Raw genomic sequence first — 22,070 nt, 5'->3', positions numbered from 1 at the left:
ATCTTAATTGTGTTACATTTTTACAGCAATGAGCAGCTAATAGCAGCAAGCTCACATGGCATTTTGAATGGTAATTAAACAATGTTTAAATGGGTATATATTTTTATTATTTTGCTCTTTTGTGCATTGATAACAATTCAAAGTGCAAATTGAGCTTGTTGCCTTTAGTAGCTCTCGGTTGTGTTGATGTCAACCAATCAGTATGGTCATATCTCATGTGGGGAGCCACAGGACAGGCAGGGGATTGAGACCATTTTCCTCTACTGGCCCGGTCCATCCTACTATGGTAATTCAAAACAGGGCCAAGAACAACTTCTTCAGCACTTGACTTTCGGCGGTGGTGATGGCAAACAGTCACACGCTGATATGGGAGGTTACTGTGGATAGTACGACAGGTTCCCATCTGGTACCCAGCAGCTCAATAATGTGATTGTCCACCTCAGGTATCTCTTTTACTCTGGAAAAGGAAAATACTTCACTCTACCAGTAAGGCACAGTACTACACTAAACATAAAAATTTCTCAGATACCTGATTAATGGCTGCAAGTCCATTACGATTCAAGGTGGGCAGCCCAAAGTACTCTGCCATCCTCCTATTGTCTAATAGTCTAGGGCCCGTGGTTGTGTCATGAAGCAGGACTGCTCAGGTAGGTCTGGCGCAGACTGCTCTAAAAGATCCTGAAGGCAGCAGTAGGAGTGACTGACTTCTGACAGTGGCCCATTTCTGAGTAACGGAAGTGTTGACAGCAGATGGGCCTGCTGTTTCAGCAGGCCCAGATTCTCTGCTCTGTTGAGTCACAGCAACAGCTGCACCGGGAACTCCCTCTGAACAGGCAATCTTGCAGACCTTGTCCCCAGCATAGGGGCCCAGACAGCAACTTAATGGCTTCAAGGAGTTTTGGGGCACAGTAGCCTAGTCCAATCAAATGCATAGGTCCCTAGCGACATGGCAGCAGGCTGCGCTTCGGCACAGAGTGCTTCGAAGAAGTAGCTTAGTACATTGGAGTTGCATGTTCGGCACACCTCGATTCAGTCTGGAACAAGTCACTAATGCTGGTTGGTGGGTACCATGAGGTGCAGACTACAGGTTGCAAGCTTCTTCTTGTGGTGCAGCAGGGGCCACTCAGGCACAGGGCAGTTTGTGCCATGGTTGCAGCTATCTAAATCACGAGCACACAGTGGGTGCTCTGGGACAACGTTGATCCCAACTTCAATTGGACACACTGATCAGTCACACTTGGAACATGCCACCGGTGCAATGAGAAGGAAGTCAGGGAACCTCTCAGCCATGCTTTGGAAGTACCATTATTCCTCCCAGACTAGAGCATGCCAGCCACCCAGCTTTTGAGTCTCAAGTGGGAGAACCACAGCACCAAAATCAACTACTTATGTCCACATTAACAGTCAGCTCATCCTGAAGGTCTTGCTTGCTCCTTCCCTATTGCTCAGGCAGGATTCCTTAGGCTTCCAGGATAAGACTTTACTTTATTGTGTCAGATTATGGACATAAGCCATACTATATGCATATACAGTATAAAAATTCTTGTGATATGATAGGCATAAATAAATACAATACAGATATATATAAACTGAATTAGCAACACAGTTATAAATGCAAGAATCACTAGAAAAGCTTGCAATGAGACAATCAGTTCTTTCTCCAGATTAGACTCCAGGTGATGCCCCCTCGCTCCTGGGAAGCTATCCATCAGGCAATCACCAGCTTTGGTTGCACAGTAGTCCTTTGGGTACTTTCTGGAGCACCCACTCCTTGGTCAGATAGAACTTGGAACTGAAACAAGAAGCGGGTCTAAGACAGAGAAGGAAAATGGATTTCCAGTCTACCCATTCAGAACTGGTTTAGGTTGGTTCTCATTTCATTGGTCCTTCTTAGCCTGTCTTCCCAACTCAGCCTTTGTCTTGAGTGATGTTCTTCACAGCAAGGTTGTCTCCAGGCGGCAGCACCCACAACAGAGACACAAAGAGGTGTGAGGAGTCTGCATCTAACAACACTCACATCTAAATGTGATCAGTAAGAGACAAAGGGCTGCTCCCCTTCTAAAAATCCTTTCACACTTTAACAAAAAACACTGCATTCCTACCTTCACCCCTGCCACCCACTAGAGGGTAGTTTCAGGAATAATAATAAGCAGCCCTCTCTATGAGAAAGAGCCTAATCACATTTGTGATGGGAAGCCTGTCTCCTCTCTCCTCACTCCTGTGCCTGGGTACCCTCTCTCCAGTCCCAGGAATACAGGAATATCAGCAATAAACTTCCACTTTCTTGGAAATCAACCTCATCTCCATGTTGTGCACATGCACAGGCCAGGGTTTTCCAAAATTAAACCTGCAGGCCTGTGCCACTCTGGTTTATTCAAACACTCAGTCAGTGTATACTATACTTGTCATACCCATATGCATTCACCCAGATGCTCAAGATCTCAAAGCTAGGATTCCAGTATCACCATTAGATTTTCTATGAACATGCTGGCCACTAGCCTCTAACTCATATGATGCATGGCCTGGTCACACTAGGGTTACTACAAAATGTGGTATACTGTTTCCACCATGCTACCCCCATGAACCTGTGACAGGGGCAGCTGTCTTCTGTCATTACTGAAGGCTTGCTTGGGATGTCCCACCAGATCCAGGAGAGGCCCAAGACTAGTTGCAGGTCAAAGGTAGACCTAGGATTTCCTTTACACACACTAGGTGAGGGTGAGCTTTGAGCAAATAAAATCCAGAAACTGGGATACCAGATATTTGTGGTTGGGCATGCAGGGGAGGCAACACAACTGCATACCATTACCGACATTCACATACCAAAATATACACATTCACATGTACCTATTTTGTACATGTGCCAATTATAGAGAAAAAGAAGTCCTTTAAAGCTTTCCATCAATAATAGTGTTCATGGGTTACGATTAAGAACATCCACCCCAAATGAAACTGGATTATTTTAGTTTGGTAACCTGAAGCATACTTTTGTTGTCTTAAAGAGACAGGTTTGCTGACAGATATCTGAACATGCAAGATCTATTGCTCCTTTGTGTATTGTCTGGTAGCAATTCAAAATGCAAATGAAGCTCACTGTTGATAGCTGTTCAAAAGTGAAATTATATAAACCTATATCTACACACATCCCCTGTTTGCAGAAAAGGCTTCAATTGTAGGGAAAAATAAAAGCATAATAGTGTCCTACAATACAGTCTTGAAATGTTTGGTTATTACAAACAACATCTACCTCACATTTTCCCAGGTACATAAACTGAAGCATAGCATTGCTCTTTAGCCTGTTATATCTACATAATGTAAGGCATAGGTTTACTGCCAGATGCCTGAGCCTATAGACACCCAGCACAAATGGAATGCTGTGATGTCTGTGGCCTCAGCCTGCAAGAGAACTTCTCTGTGCAGCTTAGCCTACTAGTTTTCTTTAATGTGAAGATACATTTGCTGCCGTGTACCTGATACTGTACCATATGTATAATCTAAAAGACAGCTTTGCTGTCCACAGACTATTTCCATAAGACATTTGTTATTTGTTACCTACGTTGTAGTTTCTAAGACCTTCACCTTTGAGGTTAGACCAATTGAATTTCCTCGTTCTACACTCACACATTGTTCTTTTCATGGTTTGGGTTTCCTTGTGCGCTGGCAATTCCACATCTTCAACTATCATAATCCATTCATGTATGGTTTTTATTAATGTTTTCAAGAAGTAACATACCACTTTCCCAATGTTCTTTCCTTCATCAGGTCTAATGTCCAGAATTTCAGACATGTTATCAGCACTATCATTATTCAACAAAGTAACTTCACTCTCTAAGGGACCGCACACCTGTAGAAACAATAGAATTGTGTAAGAAAAATTGGGTTTTTGCAGATGTACCTCCACTTTTGCCCCCTTGTGGACTACTAGATGCTAGTTTTTTACTCTGAGAGTGCACTGAAGCCTGCTAACCAGTATCCAGTGCTCTCTCCCCAAAACTGATGTGTGTACTTGGAAACCCCAATTGACAAGAACTTTACTCCCTTATAAGCCCCTAGTATATGGTACCAGTGGTACCCTGGCCATGGTGGCAAAGGGGTCCACATGGCTTGCAGCACTGTTTTATGCCACCCTGAGTGACCCAAGTAAACTACTGACAGCAGGCCTGCCATTGCAGACTGCAGGAGCAGTACAAACTGCTTGAACTCGAATTTGCCCTCACCATGTGTGGCAAAGTCAAATGCACTATCTTGGATAAATGTCAATGACCACTAAGGGAGGCCTCCTAAAGCCCAGGTGCAAAATATCAAAGGTGTGGAAATGTAAGTGAAAGCTTATCTGACACTAGACTGCCCTTTGCCATTAAAGGACACTATAAGGGTAAACAGCGTTTACTTCGCATGTGATAATTCACAAGCGATACTTCGCATGCCATTACAACACGGTTGTTACAACGACCGCCTTGTTAGTTCACATACCTTTACTCCGCGAGTCGGAACAACGACTTGTGTTAGGGTGAGAAGGTGTTGGATTTCAAAATCCAACACCTTCCCTAGTGTCCGCACAGACTGGAGTTGGAATAGTAAATGATACTATTCCAACATCCTGCACCCCCTACAGCAATTTTTTGTTCCGAATTGCGTAGTAAAGGTATGCGAAATAACAACGCGTTCGTTCTAACGATCATGTTGTAATGGCATGCGTAGTAAATACATGCAAAGTAACAAATGCTATTCCACTAAGTGATAGACGGTCCATAGATAACATAGGCTGACAGCAAGGCAAACCTGAGGTTGGCAGCAGCTCCATTATGGTACTACCTAAATATATCATGTTTGAGATCAATCAATGTGCCTTTTCACACCTGACATGAATCTCATGTCAAAGGTTATGTGGCATGCACCCAGATGGCTACCTTAGAGATTGCCCAACTGGTTGTCCTAGCTCCTCTGTGCTCTGGCAGGCAAGCCTGCGCTTACTGCACTTGCTGCCACCAAGACAAGGTTCTGACCTCCTTCCAGGCAGTGTGATCACTCCGAGGAGTCAGAAACAAAGGCCTGGCAAGAGGGAAATTGTACTCCCCTACCCTCCCACCCCCAGGCAGGCTAGTAAAGTGGCACATCAAAGCGGTGAGCTTCAAACTTACACCTTCTTTGAACTGCACCAGTGCAGACTCCCAGAGGAGGAAACAGCCCTACCCCTGCACCAGGCACATTTGCACCCAGGCAGGTGGGAAATCAGTTATTCAAGGAGGTTTATGCCCCCAGAAGGCTGGTGACACCTCCAAGGTGGGCAGTTCGGTGTGTACACTGGAACAACGGTTCTGCCATTTTGAGCTGTGGCAGAATAGAGGGTTCTGGGTATAAAAGGTGACTCACACCCCCGGATGTGGTCATCCCAGGGACGGACTTGCTGTAGGGACTAGCAGCCCATTGTCTACTTTCGCCCACACCCTAACTCCCACAAATCTAGGATTTAAGTGTCACCCCTGACACCAGAACCTCAGGTCTGAACAAACTGGAGCAAAGAGGACAGAAGAGATCCACATCTGTGACAACAGGGTTTGAACATAGTGTCAGAATGACCATGTGTCTTACCTTAAGTCCACAAGGCAGTGTTTCGCAGAGACTTTATGGACCAACTTCCCAGTGCCCTACCTTATAACCTGTGTAATCAGTAATTCACTAGGAATGCGTAGTAGGGTTCAGGGAGGAGGGACAGATACTGGACGCTGGAAGAATCCTTGTTGTCGACCTGCGAGGCAACAAGAACGTTTTTTCAGTTTCTTCAAACACTTCTTTACTGCTGGTCCCTACCTTTACATAAGTACATGCCCTTCTTTCAATACATGCTCCTACCTGTGATCTAAGGATGTGGTACGTAGCATCCGTGTAGTTTTGAAGTGGCTTTCTAGACGTTCTGCAGCAGTATGGTTATGGTGTAGTTCACTTCACTAGGCTTATCGATTTGGTAATACTATAAAGATACCAACAAGTTTGCACCAGTAACATACAATGGTTCCTTGTGTTATTATAATTAAACACCATCTACGATTATACTTACTGTATCGATCTCCACTACTGCATAATTCCTTGTTTTTTAGAATGCAAATACAAAAGGTCCACCACTATAATTGGAGCAAAATACTAATATATACAACCATTGTCTTTGGTGTTATAAATAAACAATTTTGCAATCCTTTTCAAAATGTAATATTGGTCTTAAAAAGAAGGTTCCAATAATTAGTTGTGATTTCTAGAACTTGAGTTTTAAATGCTAAATCTTTCTTCCTATGGTTGCCTTAAAATCATAAATTACACTTAGCTCTTTTCTTTCTTGTCTTTTTACAGGTTTCGATGTCCAACGGGGTGATGTGCTGTTCCGGAGATCAGGAGATGAAGGAATGAACACCCCATCAATTTCCAGGTAAGCGTCCCTGGATACAGAATCGCTATGGATGACAGACTGGAAGGCTAAGGCTAAGTACCATCCAGAATCGGATGTGGCTTTAAATAGTCTTGCCACACCCAAGATTGCCACCACGCCGACGTTCAAGTAGCGTTACTTGGTGTTACTAAGGGCCATTCCTCTTCCCTCAGCAAGCAATACTGACCGCAAGGCATATGGCTCGAGTTCAGTAAGCTGTTCTTTCTTCTTTCTGAAGCATTGTTCTTTGGTCATAATGCTCGCATATCGAATCATGAATCTACAATAATCGTAGCACCACAGTAAACCAAATACATGTTAGACAATCCTAAAAATGTTTTACCCTACATCAATGTACATTATTCACAACATGCCACATTTAGTTAGTGCTGGTTGCACGGGATAGGGTGTTTTTTTACTGGGGATGAACTGGTTGCTGGGTTTATTACTGACCCATATGATGGACCCTCTTTCTGGCATCAGGTTAGGCTAGTGCCCTATGCTTAAGAGGGGTTTTGTTGGTTTCTGACAGGTCCATTTCCTGATGGTCTTGAGGGAAATCATGACAGTACCCCCCTCGCAAAATCCCTCCCAAGACCGAAGGAATTGGTTTTGATTTATCAGGACAACGTCTATAAAAGGCTTTGAAAAGTCGTGGTGCATTTTTCAAATGGACCAATGGCTCCCAAGAGCGTTCCTCGGGACCACCTTTCCAATCTACTAAATAATATAATTTACTACGTACTCGTTTAGCATCAAGCAATGTTCGTACTTCATATTCGGGTACACCTTCTATATCAATTGGAAGTGATGGGGTACTTTTTCTGGTCATCGGATGATATGTAGAGTCACTGGATTGATTATTTTTTGGATAGGAAACTGCCCTATAAAACGAGGATAGAATTTTTTATTGCCTTTAAGGTTCAACTTTTTTGTGGATAACCAAACTTTGTCACCTATTGTATATAGTGGTTGGGGAGTATGATGTAAATCTGCCAAATTATTTTTGGTTTTCTTTGGCTTTTGCCAACTGAAATTGTGCGTGTTGATTTACAGGTGTTAATTTGTTCATATCCGCACAAATGGATAGGCTGGATATATTGGATGTGGTCTTTCCAGGAATATTTTTAGGATGAAAGCCTTGTGCACAGAAAAATGGAGACATACCAATAGATGAATGTTCAGCGTTTTTATAAGCAAACTCCAAAGCCCACAAAATGTCTACCCATTCTTGATCACAGTCAGTTAATATGCAGTGTAAATATTGCTCAATAGTTTGGTTGGTGCGTTCTGTTAAACCATCTGTTTGAGGATGGTAACTTGATGATGTACGTACTTCCATGTTTATTGACTTACTCAAATTTTGCCAAACATGAGAAATAAATTGAGGGTCTTGATCGGAAATAACAATGGAGGGAATTCCATGTAATTGAATGATGTTTCGAGTGAAAATTTGTGCTAACTCTGATTCAGAAGGGAGTTTTTTTAGAGGTATGAAATGAGACATACGTATAAAATAATCAACAGTTAAAATTGTATTATAACCAGTTTTAGTGATTGGGAGGTCAACAATACAGTCAAGGGATATCGTGTGCCAAGGTTGTGGAGGTTTCAGTAAGGGTCGTAACAGGCCACTAGGAGCTTGATGTGAGGCTTTATTTTGGATATACAAGGCACATGTCTAAACATATTTATGGATGTTATGACACATGGTAGGCCACCAAAAATTATGTTTTATTAATTGGTAGGTTTTTGTAAGGCCTGGATGTGCGGATAATGGGGAACCATGATTTTACTGATTAACAGTGATCTGTAACGTTGTTCTTGGTACAAACAGTTAGCCACTCATCCACAAGAGTTCATCTTTCCACATAAGCGAGGGGTACTGATCTTGCAACTCTTCAATTGACTTTGTCTTTAGTTCTGATCATAATTCTTGTACTAGTTCCTTGTTGTAAATGTTGGCTTGAAAGCAATGGGACGGGAGAATTGACTGTGAGCTTTTTTGTTGATCAAATTTGTTTACTATGCCTATGTGTGACAAAGCATCAGCCTTGTTATTTTCTTTTCCAGGCCCATAAGTAATAATGAAATTATAATCATGAAAAAACAATGTCCAACAAAGTTGTCAAGCAGACAGAGCCTTTACAGATCGGAAACGTTGGAGATTATGGTGATCCGCATAAATAGTAATCAGATGCCTAGCTCCTAACAAGTAGTGACGCCATTATTCAAATACATCTTTGATGGCTAATAATTCTTTATCTGCTATTTCAAAATTGTTTTCAGCTGGTAACAATTTCCTGGAATAATAGACTATTAGGTGCATTTGTTTAGTTTCTTTATGCCTTTGTGAAAAAATTCCTCCTATGGCAAATTATAAAGCATCTGCTTCAACGATAAATGGATGAGAAGGGTCAGGATGCATGAGTATGGGTGCTAAAGTATATTGTGAGTTTAATTCTTGAAATGCTTTTCCAGATTGATCATTCCATTCAAATGTGATTCCTTTACAGAGTAATCTGGTGATAGGGGTTATTATTACACAAATAAATCGCCTATAACAATTTGTGAATCCCCAAAAACTTTGAATTTGTTTAGTCATGGATGGACTAGGCCAATTGAGAACTGCTTCTATCCCAGGGCCAAAAACCTCACTCACATTGGTAGTTCAAGTACCCGAGACAGGTAAAATGACCTATCCCAAAACAACCTGGTTTTGCAAGGGGAGTCGCCCAGATTTTTGGCCCCGGGCTTGGCGGCCATCTTAGGAAACCTACCAAACCCACATATATCTGAAAACTAGACACTCGGGGGAGTCCAGCAAGGTATGGCTTGCGTGGGTCCCCCGAAGCTTTCCTACCCAGAATCTCCTGCAAACCTCAAATTTTGCTGAAAAACTCACTTTTTCTCAACTTTCTCTGTGGGAAAGTTCTGGAATCTACGTGGATCCACAAATTTCCTACCACCCAGTGTTCGCTCAGGTCTCCGGATAAAAATGGTACCTCACTCGCGTGGGTGGGTCAAGTACTTGCGACAGGCAAGGGCCCAAAAAGGTTTGCAGGGGATAGAGGGTAGGAAATCGTTAGGGGACCCACGCATACCATACCTCACTGGACTCCCCCGGGTGTCTAGTGTTCAGAAATGTGTGGGTTTGGTAGGTTTCCCTAGATGGCCGCCGAGCCCGGGCCAAAAACCCAGGTGATCCCCCTTTCAAATCCAGGTTGTTTTGTGATAGGTCATTTTGATATCTCCTAAATAGGTTTTAGGCCATTGCCTGTCACGGGTCCTTGACCCACCCATGCAAGTGAGGTACCATTTTTCTCGGGAAGACTTTGGGGAATGCCGGGTGAGTGGAAATTTGTGGATCCACGCAGATTCCAAAACTTTCCACCACAGAAATGCGAGGAAAATGTGGGTTTTTTGACAATTTTTTAGGTTTGCAAGGGATTCTGGGTAACAGAACCTGGTGAGAGGCAGTCAAGTCGCCACATCCTGGATTCTCCTGGGTGTCTAGTTTTCAAAAATGTATAGGTTTGCTAGGTTTCCCTAAGTTTGGCACATGGGGTGAAAAGGGCTGGCAGCGAAGGGGTTACAGTGTGAACCAACTAAGAAAAATAAATGTTGTTGCACGTAAATGCTAATTCTGACTTCAGTGAACCCTTCACAGTATGATCTTTATATATGTACTGCAATGTGCCTAAAACTAAAATTGTTGTTAAGATTTTGAGAAAAAGTTACATGTTGGTAATTTTGAAATGCAGTAGTACGTTATAGTTACGCTTGTCATTTACAATGGGACTAACTTGCCTCAAGCATATATACACCGCAAATCATATCTTAATGTCATAATTCACAATGAAAATGCTTATTTGAATGCTTACATTCTTGCTTATATTAGCCTAAATTCAAATAGGCTTGTCTGCTTATTCATGTATATTTTTCCTTTCCTCTTCCTTGACTCTGTCTCCACGAGCGCATATCTCATTATTTCAAATGTATTGCAACTGTATCCTGTTTCAGGAGTTCCATGTGCTTACAAGGACCTTTTGATACAATTATTCTTACACCAAGAACATCTGTTCATGCGCCTTGTTAAAGGATCTTTGTTTAAAGGTCCACCTCTACCAGATGTGCTGATCATTTATGTAACTTGAAATGCCTATATTCCCATTAAAATGTGTCTTCTTTATGTCTCATGACAAGCATCCTATACAAATTGACCAATGGACTGAATGGTCTCATTTGATGAAGTAACCTAGGAGGTGCCGCCCCGTAACTGAGAAATTAAATTATCAATTGGATTGATGATTGGGCCACCACATTCCCCATGAGGAATGCTTCAATTGGACTGAGAGTCAACTACTGGACTGACGGACTCTTCTGGCTTGTGCATACATTGTGTGCACTATTCCCGGACTTCTTTCTCCCATGGGAGAGAATCTTTAAGCTGGTATGATCCATGCCCTTTACTGAACACGCCTTCAAGAACTTTGGTAAGTAATGGTCTAAAGTGATGACTTCAATTATTCTGTTCTCTTTCAATGGCTAATATTGGAGAATCTACTTCCTAAAAATACTGATGAATTGTAACAATTTAAAGATCCTGTTTCTGTCTCCCTATGACTGGTCTTCAGAAATTGGTTGTGCATTTCCATAGTCTAATTGAGGGATGGGGATTCTAATAGAGAGGCCTTTAGTCAACATGTCCTAATGTTACTATTTTGTATAGTTTTACCTGAATTACTTGTGTGTATTATTCTAACTTGTCTAAATTTCTTCAGGACATTTGGTTTAGCAGGTATGTTATGTTAGCCTCCATTTATAATGCGCACGACAACTCTGAAGTGTCCCGGCGCAAAAGCCAAATGGTAGAGAAGGGAAAAAGAAAAAGCCAACCCAACAAGGTTCTAGCCGTCACGTTCTGGACAATCTGTAGCTTTTTTAGCTGATATTCAGGGAGACCAATGTACAGGGCTTTGGCATAATCTAACCTTGACAGGATGAGCGCGCGGGTCACCATTTCCTTAGCCCTTTTAGGTAACAGAGGCCGAAACTTCTTTAGGCATTTCAGTATGCCAAAGCACACACCCGCCAGTTTGTTAATCTGAGGCAGAAATCTCAAATCCTCACCAAACCAGACCCCCAGATTTTTTGCTGGACATCCGGAAGAACTAGGCATAGGATAGCCTACAGCCCAGCTATCTTTTCTGAAATGTGGGGGGAAGGAACCATAGAGGAGCACTTCCGATTTCTCCTCATTGCACTTCAGTTGGGCCTTTGCTAGCCACTTAAAGACCTCAGCGAGACAATTCTTAGCAATGGTCGTAGAGGAGTCCGTTTCGTTCCACATGAAGAGGGGCTGGGTATCGTCAGCATAGGCTATAATCTTAGCACCCAGCTCCTCTGCCAAGTATACCAGGGGCGTCATATAAACCTTGAACAAAAGAGGGCTCAGTGTAGAGCCCTGGGGGACGCCCATATTCCGACTTCTAGGAGTAGAAGAAAAAGGAGGCAACCATACTTGCTGCGATCTATTGGCTAGGAAGGATTCAGTCCACTTCCATACCTGCCCAGAGATGCCGATGTGGGACAACCGTGCCAGAGTTGTTTGTGAGGAACTGTGTTGAACGCAGCAGAGAGATCTAAAAGCACTAATGCTGCTCTGCTGCCAGCATCAAGACACTCTCTAATAGCCTCCGCCATCTCAATCATGGCTGTCTCAGTGCTGTGGAATGCCCTGAAGCCCGACTGGGCAGGGTGGAGGGCACCCGAGGTCTCAACAAACTCAGAGAGCTGCTTATGGACAGCTTTCTCACACATCTTCGCCATAGCCGGGAGAAGTGAGATAGGAAGGTAGCTAGCCGGGATTGTGGGATTAAGTGAGGGTTTTTTCAGCAAGGGAAGAAGTTTTGCCTCCATCCACTCATGTGGGATCAAAGCAGTCTGAGGGGACATATTAACAATGTTGTTAACTTCCGGGTTGTATATATCCGCAACTGCTTCCAGTAGCCTTGCTCGGTCGGGGTCAGTAGGAGAGCCTAATTTGAGCGATTTAAGAATAGTCAGAGTGTCGGAGAGCGGAATAGTAGAAAATGTAGCCAAAGACGGGCACACTAAACCCAGCCTTACAGTTTTAGGATGGAGCTGCATCTCCTGAGGCTGGTTGATGAACCCAAAGCTATCTTGTATGGCTTTAATTTTATCTGTAAAAAAAACTGAAAGCTGTTTACACCAATCATTAGAACCAGGATAAGTCATCTGTTTAGCCCTGGGATCAAGGAAGCTTTGAACAATTGAGAATATTTATTTTGAATTATTTTTTGATTGGCCAATGCGCTCTGCAAAAAAGTGGCCTTTGGCAACTTTCACCATAGTGTAATAGTTGTTCTGAGCTTTCCTAAGGGCTGTTTTAGCTAGAGGACTGTAAGCCTGTCTCCAAACACGTTATAGATTCTTACATGCAGATTTTTGTTCTTTTAACTCCTTAGAAAACCAGGGATGAGATGGAGACTTTCTTGCTCTTTTATGACCTAGAGGACCAGAGAAATTCTCCACTGCTCCGACCAACCAAATCTTAAGTCTGCCAACTGCTCCCAGTAAATCCCCTGACATATCTGGACGAGTATCGGCCAGGACTCCACCAAAAGCAGCCGGCTCAATACGAGGAGGAGGTTGAACCACAGGAGTATTCATAGCGGAAGTGGAAGGCTGAATGGACCAAGATAATTTAAGTAAAGAATGATCCAACCAAGTGACCAGAAGAGGGTCAAATACTATTAGGGAAAATTAGAGCAGATCCCGTCAATAGAAAGACCACCACTACGAATGGGGGGGATTTGATCCACTGTGTCAGTTGGGCAAGTTGCAGTGACTCATTAAGAGTATGAGTATCGGGAGCTTCTCTACAATCAAAATGAATATTAAAATCTCAGAGCAATAAATAATTAGAGAATTTAAAGCTCTATGCACAATGGCTTCATCCAGAATTTTGAGAAAAGAACTAGGGGACACAGGGGGCGATATATAAGCGTACCTCCCATCAGAAAATGAGGAGAAATAGTGAGGGAGAAATCCAACACTCCGCCCTCCATAAAATCCTGGGAGTCCCGCTGCCTAAAAATCCAGCTTTCCCTATAAAGTACAGTGATCCCTTCCCCTCTCCCTGTTTTTTGACCCACCCTGGCAATTTTAAACCTCAAAGGGATAGCCAATGTAATAACTGGGGCGGAGCAATCATTTAACCAGGTCTCGGTTATAAATAAAAGATCAAGCTGGTTATCAACCAGAAGCTCAAACATATCTGACGCTTGCTTCACCATAGAGAGCGCATTAATCAGGGCTGCTTTAATATTTTGACCGACCAAAGGGTTAGAAGGAGTATGGTTGGGTAAGGGTGTAAAGCCCACTGTGCAGTTAGGACAAATGCTATCAATATTTTTGAGCACGGTCCAAACATGAGCGCACCTGCTCAGGGACTCACCCATTAATCCTAGTTTCTCCCTGCTCCATGACTTGCGTTCCGCATGCACCTGTGATGGAAAGCGGGCAGTGTGGCTGGCGCTGGCCGCTTCCGGGACTCTGACGGGCTTGCCTTAGGTGCACCTTCGGCACGCCAGCGTGCATCCGCGCAGCACGCAAGTTTTATAGCAGGTATGCCTCAGCTGCTAGAGCGCACCTTTCCCAAGATGGTGGCCAAGCAGGTAATGTTCCTCCGAGATTCCAATGTGTGTGTGGAGCAAAGTGCAGGTGAGTGGTCCGTTTTTTAAAAAAAAGAATCAATGTCACTCAATCAGCTTCCCAAATACTAATACAATTGTATGAAGAATAGCAGCAGCAATAGTGTTTTAAAAACAAAGAATTAAACACAGTTAAAACACGGATCAAGTTAAAAAGAAAACGAGTGGCAAGAAATGCTCAATTGCGAAAAGCAAGACAACAAAACCCCGGGGAGACAGCAACTAACCTCCCTTCTCACCTAGGCAATTGCATCCGCGCAGCGCGCATGTTTTATAACAAGTTCCTCCCAGCTGCTGGAGCACGCCTTTCCCAAGATGACGGCCAAGCAGTAATAATTCTGTACCAGTATATAGCGTGGTATTGAGAGTCATTTACATGAATCTAATTACTTGCTTATAAGTCAGTTATCCAATTTCTGGACTTCATTGGATAGCTAAATTGAATCCTATATCCGACCCTCTCGACAAGGTTCAAGATTCATCGGAGGACCAAAGTCAATGACTCTGAGGAGTAGTGCTAGGTAAATTTAAGATCAAAGTAAATGGGTCCAGTGGCGCTACAGCAAGTAGCTGGCTGGCGGGCAGTCAGCTGGATCTTCAGCCCAATAGCGTGTGGCTGGCACTAAACCTTGGTTTCTCTTCGGCAGTTGTACAGAAGGGGGAGTCGTTAGGTGGTGCTGCTTTTTCCATGCTGAGAAGACCAGTGTACAGGCATCTGCATTATCAGCAGACAAGAAACAATAACAATTATAAACCTTTAGTCCTACCTGTATTGGATGCCTGGTGTGCTTGTGCCCTCTGTAACATGACCTGTGCCTAATGTGCTTAAAGGTAGGTTGCACCAGTCTAACAATGGATACCGGTCAGATAATGTTCACCTTACTTGCGGAACTCATTTAATTGAGAGTTGCAAGGGTCCAGGGCCAGGGTGTGCAAATATCCTAAGGCCCCATGATATTTGCCGGTGTGCTCGTGCCTCTTCTGATGTGTTTGAGCTCCATCGGTGTGTGAGGAGGTAGCACTGGCTTACATCAACTGTTATCACAACTGTTGCTGCTACACTATCTTATTGTGTCCTTGTAGAAGGCCCTATGTGGCCAGTGACAATTGCTATCCATGTTATCTGTCATTTTTGGACTGTTTTTCAATGTACCCTGTAGTGCTACCATTAAGATTTGAAATGGGTTGGTGTGGCAGCAGCATTAGCCTCTGTTGTACTAAAGTAAAGCTGAGGGCTAGCAGAGATGGTCTGGTTAGGACCAGGTGTGGGCAGCAAGTCTCTCAAATGATCCCTCTGTCTACCTATACAACATTTGGCTTGTCACTCCAGAGATTTCTGTGTTTGTAAAACTTCTTTGATTAGATACACGCTGTTTCCTCACCTTTGTTAAAGAACAGGAGGTCTGGGAAATCACAAGGGACCTTAAAGTCACAAAAAAGGTATAAGATCCCTAAAAAAGCCCCGGTGGGAGTGTTTCATACCAGCGAATTAAAATTACCAACAATACCCTTAACCAGCCCTCCCAGTCCCATATTATGGATTATTTTAAACAGGCAGACAAAGCTCAATACGAAAATGGTCTTTACCTATACCTTCTCCAGCAGTTCTAGGTCCATCAGCAGAAGCAGCTTGCAATGTGCTGTGCAGGGTGATTGTTTAACACAGTCCACTGATGGTGATACGTGCTTTACATTGGCTGCCCCAATCAAGAGTGGGTGGTAACATGCAACAATAGTTAAGGCACAAATTCATGCAGATCCAGAGTACTGTGTTTCCTTCTCATTCCCCTTCAATGCATTGTTAGGTTTTACAGCAATACCCATTCAACAACGCTGTCTGTCTAAGGCAGTTGGTGCACAGACAGGTACGATTAAAACAGCATAGCTGTTTTGAGAGATTGTGATGATTCTGTCATGTGTCTGAACGACATCCAACAAAACCAAAGGCTACCTAAGTCACCAAAGTCCTCCAAGAAACTAAAAGATTGTGACAAATCTGCCCTATGTTTGGATGATAACCTTGTCTCGTTTAATACAAGAAAGGGTATAGTGAAAAATCAATCCCACTACTTAGAGGTGTGATTGGGCTCCTTAGTAATATAAGAAACATCATGGACCTTTCAATCACAAATATGCCATCAGGAGTTCGCAACTGAGACTTACTAACCAAAAATAAAATGCCATCTGAAGATTGGGCATGTCTCCTAGCAACCCTATCAAACACATCACCTGGTGGTGTGGATTAAAGTCTGCATAACAGCAAAGTGAAAAATAAGCAATTGAGAATTTGTTCTTAGAATGTTCATGGTCTTGCTCGCTTGATGGCCGACCCAGATATAATCTCCTTTTTACATTCTTTTGAAATGTTGAGGCTTCAGGAAACATGGAGAGAACAGGATACTCCATTGCTTGGCTACAAGGAATGTATTCTTCCAGCTATGTGTTCAATTAACCAAGGAATCACTAAGGGGTGGCTTTCATTTTATATTGCAACAGAGCTGAGTGTGAAGGTAGAAGTATTTGATTTGAAGCTGACATGAATACAAGGTGTTCTCCTACAGTTTGATCTCATGATAATATTGAGCACATATGTAAGTACAAGAAAAAGTAACAAAATGACTCAGTTGTTCACCCTGTGGGATATTGTAAAATCTTTAGCAGTCCGCTATCAAATGGCCAGCCTACTCATCTCTGGTGACTTCAATATACACTTGGTTTCACTTTAATCCTCAGATTGGTCAAGCAATGGTTCCTCTAAGCTGTGTCATGGTAACCAGCAGCAGCTTAGTCTGATTATGCTTAGTGAATCAATTTCTTGTAAATTAAGGGAAATTTCAACTTTTAAAAATTCTAAATATGGCTCGATTATCGACTATACTTTCATATCATTTGATTTTGGTCCAAATATAAACAATTACAAGGTGATTCCAAGAGTCAAAAGTGAGCAAAGCACCCAGAGGTTAACCTTGGATCTGCCAATAAGCTGTAATCATAAAGCCAATGTGCTTCAACATTCAGCCACCTCGACTGATAGTTTAAAAAGCTTGGTTTGGCAATCCAACAATCAGTCTGAAATATTGAAGTTCATTGACCTTTTATTCAATCATAGTGCCTCGAGTATGTTGAGTGGGGGAATGATGGTGGCCAAATCGAAATTCATTTCTACATCATTGGTGGAGAAATGTATTGCAATAAAATTAGTAAAGGCGCACCCCTTGAATTCGACAACCAATAGGTGGTATTCACCTAAGCGATTTAACTTGAAAAAGGCTCTTTATAGGGCTTCAAGGGCAGTTTTCAACCATCGATATTGGTTAACCTCTCATTCTGTTAATGAAAAGCTGGAGCTACTGAGAAGGTCCTATAGACAGGAAGTCTGGAAGGCGAAGTCACAATATCAACAGGTGCTATAGCTTAGGTTAATAAATGCTACCAAGACCAACAATAGCAAAGCATTTGTTGGGGTCATCAATGAAGCGGCCTAGCAGATAACCCTTCAAATTATCGGTTAATTGCTCTAACTGTTGTGAAGGCTACGGCATTTGCCTCCAGATTATTGACCTATATGGAAGAATGGGCAACATCACAGGAAATAATCCCAATTTACCAGTCGGGATTTTGTAAGGGTCAATCCACAATCATCAACCTATTAACCCTCACCATACTGGCAGAGCTATTTAAAAAAAAAAAGTATATATCCGTTTTATTGACTTAATAGCTGCATTTGTTTCTGTTCCACGATCCATACTTTGGCGAAAACACGCTGGATGGGCTATTCAGCAAGTGGTTCTTGATACTATTATACTTTTGTACACAAACACTTTGGTTCAGGTTGAGGTAGGCGATGGATCTAGGTTGTCTCGAAGAATTAAAACCTGCAATGATCGAAAACAAGGCTGTGTATTGGGTTCATGCCTTTTTAACTTCTTTATCTCAGATCTGTTGCAGCATTTTGAAACTGTTAATGCCCAAATGTTCCATGGATCATCTTAAATATCTTCGGTATGCTGATGATGCAATTCTACTCAGTCAAACCCTAATGGTGTTACAATGACTAATCACTGCTTTTGATTAATACATTACAGCCAATTCTTTGGAGATGAATGTCAAGAAAACCAAGATCATGAAAATTGGCCCAGTGAATTCTGTTATAGGATTTCGAAAAGCAAGAGGACGGCCAGTTGAGGCTGTGGTGACATACAAGTATCTGGCCATGTAATTTAATAATTAAGTCTTGTTTAAAAGTCATTTTAACGTTTTAGGTGCAAAAACATAATCTTTAATATATGGTTTTAATTCATTACATAATACATTAACCGCATGCGTGCGGCGGCTTTTTTCGCGCTGCGCTGCTTTTTTTAAAAAGCCGCGTTACATGACGAGCTCAGCTCGTCATCAGCGTGCGAGCGGCGCAACTGATGACGAGCTGAGCTCGTCATCAGAGCCCAAGTGGTTAAGAAGCCAATCGTATGAACATTTTCTTAAAGTCATGGGAGCCAAGCTACTACCGACTATTGCTTAGGGCTCACCTATCACCAAGGAAAAAGACTCTAAATTATTGGGTCTATTGTTAATTAAGGCTTGCAAGTCCCTCTTAGGAATTCCTAAGCCAATTGGCCAAGCGGAAATCCACCTGGAATTTGATCTTCGACGACAGTCCTTGGTGGCGCAAGGGTAATTTCTGAAATGCATACATGTATTCTCCCCATCTGGCCCTGTCCCCTGAGTAAACAACTGTTGGTACGAAATAAATCACTCTAAATATGCTGGGGCTTGGAGATGCAATGCCAGAAACCAGTCCTAGGAAGCTTGTATCCGGTCCAGGGAAGGCATGGCTTGGCAGTTCGGGCTGGACTGTTCCCATGAGGCACAGGGTCAGACTGATTTGCATATGGCCATGTCTGAACTGGGGTGGCAGAGTGGGCTAAAGAACGGTGATGGATTAAACCCAGATCTGTTGACTGGGTGTGAGTGTTTGATTGGTTCAGATACTCTGTCCATCACCACCCCCTTTTGTACCGCTTTGTTCGCCATAAGTTGGCAGGGTATGCTCAGACGTGAGTCTCTTGCTCACTTTGCCACTGGATTCAAGCAAGCCTGGCTGAAGACGGCTGCAATGCCAGAAACCGGTCCTATGAAGCTTGTATCCGGTCCAGGGAAGGCATGGCTTGGCAGTTCGAGCTGGACTGTTCCCATGAGGCACAGGGTCAGACTGATTTGCATATGGCCATGTCTGAACTGGGGTGGCAGAGTGGGATAAAGAACGGTGATGGATTAAACCCAGATCTGTTGACTGGGTGTGAGTGTTTGATTGGTTCAGATACTCCGTCCATCACCACCCCCTTTTGTACCGCTTGGAGATCCTACATCTCAACATGTTTCCAAAGCTTTGATTTGCGTCAGTAACTCTTGAGATGAATAAGCTTAGTTTTAAACAGCTTTTAAATAGAAAGACAAATTCATTCATTGTAGATAAAGAGGCTTTAGCTGCTAAGAAACACGCCTGGAGAGTGATCAATCCGTATCAGAGTTTGGGAATTCATCCTTATCCGACTACCTACATTCTATCATGTATGAGGGGGACATTTTTAAAAGTATGGCTTGGCACACCAACATGGATCCAACAATGGACAACCAGTGATTGTAGACAGTGTGGGTTTTCACAAGAAATTCTATTGCATATTGTTTGTACCTGCTCAAACCTGCTCAATGCACGTTGTATCCTGTTAAAACCCTCTTTTGTCAATGTAGCGGTGAAATCTGCTCATCAGGCACCTATTTTATGCTTATTTGGTGCTTCAATTTCACTAACCTGTTGTTGATAATGTTTCAAACTATTGCAGAACGAATGCTTGCATCTCTAGTTCAAACTTTGTTTTTAAAGTATTATTTAAAACAAGTGCTATATTTTTCTACTATGAGGCTCTTGTTGTTTTCCTCTCTCAAGTGTATGCCCTTGGCACCTTCTGGCTACTGTCTGAATAAATTATATGACCTGATCTTTACGGTTATATCTTGTACCAAAGCATATGGCACTTTTTATTAGGATCATAGTATTCGTATGCCCAAATTATGGTATTTTTTATTTTCACAGGTTTTATTTGCATTGCATTTGCTTCTTTGCTTGTACTGTAAAATCCAATTTTGGGGTGTTTTTATTGACCAAACAACAAGTAGGCTTTTTGTTTATAAGCACGTGGCACTTTGAAGTCTTGTATGGATTCTTGCTGGTCACTCTCATTTTAATGTGCCTGAATGTCTTTGCATAGAGAATATATGAATACTAGTGTGTTCTCTGCAACAAGCAATTGCCGCTTTTATGGAATCTGCATGATCTTTTCCATGTTAGGATAAATTATTTCCTATGTTTAACATTGAGGTATTTTATGTACAATTTGCGATGGTGCTTTTTATTCAGACAATACATCTTTTTGCTTACTAAAACTTCAGCTCCCCCACGGATGCTGTTCCCCCTGAGCAAAGTGCACACGGGCAGCACAGGGATGTTCACTAAAGGAGCTGATTTTGTTGCTCTATCACACTCATGGTACAGCAAGTGCTGAAATGAAAATATCAAAGAGCATAATAAAATTATGCCAGAGTACCTGGTTGCTCCTGAGAAATGGCAGTCCTTTTCTATTAAAAAGCAATGGTTTGTGCTGGGATGTGTTGGTGCCTGCTCTTTCAAACTAAAGAAGTGGAGGTTTTACTATGTGCCCATTTAAGGCTCGGAGTAAAGCAAATGTGCCTAAGGAAGAGGTTTAATTAATTTCTGTCCTGCCAGGATCATTAATGTAGATGTATCGGTAACCCGGCGTGCTAAGCTTCCAATGGGTTGCATGTGACAAATTACACTTTCAGATAATCCTCCTGTTCTTTCAGACCCACAAGCTAGCTGAAAGTCACCCATGACATGGCACACATTGGCAGCTGTGTTCTGCACATAAGAAAATAATGAAATAAATCTATAGCTAATGAGCAAAATAATATTAACACTGGTGATCACACACCCCAGAGAGGTGCATAATAAATCCATGTGTTCAACTCAAAAGCAACTTTGAAATGTTATTTAAATAATGACGGTTTGCAACTGTAATGTAAAAGCCCTGTTCCAAAAAAAAGGGTCTTTCCTGATTTTCAAGGGCTGACACTTTGATGATGCAGCCCTCTTATATACTGCAGGCTCAGCATCACTGATATATATTTAACCTAAGGGATAGTTTGGCTGTCCAGAGACTGCTTCTGCAGGACATGTGTTACCTGATGGATAGTTGCTGTGCCTGAGACCTTCACTTAATACTAAAGATCATGTGAATCTCCTCATTCAACAATCACAAATTGATCTTTCTTTTGTACAGGTTTTTTTGTGCATTGGCAAAACCACCTTTTCAATCCATCATAATTCATATACATATAGTTTTCCTAAAACTTGTAAAGCATTATTCTACCACTTTTCCATTGTTCGCCTTTTCTTCAGGTTTGATGTCCATAATCTCAGACGGATTGTCAGTGCTGTCAATGTCTAGCAAATTGAGCTCACTCCCTAAGGGGCCATTCACCTGTAGAAAAGAGAACAAGCAAAGCATTGAGATTCTCCAGCGCCTATGCACAACAAACCATTCAAGGAGGAATTAAAATACTTCACAAAATGTTTGCTTCATAATATGCAATATGTGATATTTATAGAGGTGTGTCATGTTTTATGCCAAGGCTGTGTGTTACAATCACAAAATATATAATAGGTGCAAACACAAAATGTGTGGTTATGTTACTGTATGAAAGAAATGAACTATTGGAACTAGAAGTCCTGGAATACCCTCTAGATTGCAAGCCACAACAGGACTGTGTCCAGCAAGGGTTAGGGCTTATCTATGCTTATCAGTTGAGCTTTTTCAAATGGATAAGCCCTC

The 22,070-nt window shown here is 42.3% G+C and overlaps 1 protein-coding gene across 5 annotated transcripts in view; it reads right to left on the bottom strand.

Moving 5' to 3' along the window:
* LOC144798733 (uncharacterized) overlaps positions 1-22,070 on the bottom strand; it is a 784,842-nt gene that overhangs the window by 277,752 nt on the left and 485,020 nt on the right. For all 5 annotated transcript variants that reach the window (XM_078669743.1, XM_078669744.1, XM_078669747.1 and 2 more), the window contains one exon: positions 21,609-21,719. In XM_078669743.1, the coding sequence (XP_078525869.1) occupies positions 21,609-21,719 (111 nt within the window). The remainder of the gene's footprint in view (positions 1-21,608; positions 21,720-22,070) is intronic.

This window comes from Lissotriton helveticus, chromosome 12 (assembly GCF_964261635.1).
Source record: "Lissotriton helveticus chromosome 12, aLisHel1.1, whole genome shotgun sequence".
NCBI classification, from domain to species: domain Eukaryota; kingdom Metazoa; phylum Chordata; class Amphibia; order Caudata; family Salamandridae; genus Lissotriton; species Lissotriton helveticus.
This window is presented reverse-complemented; position numbering and strand designations above follow the sequence as displayed.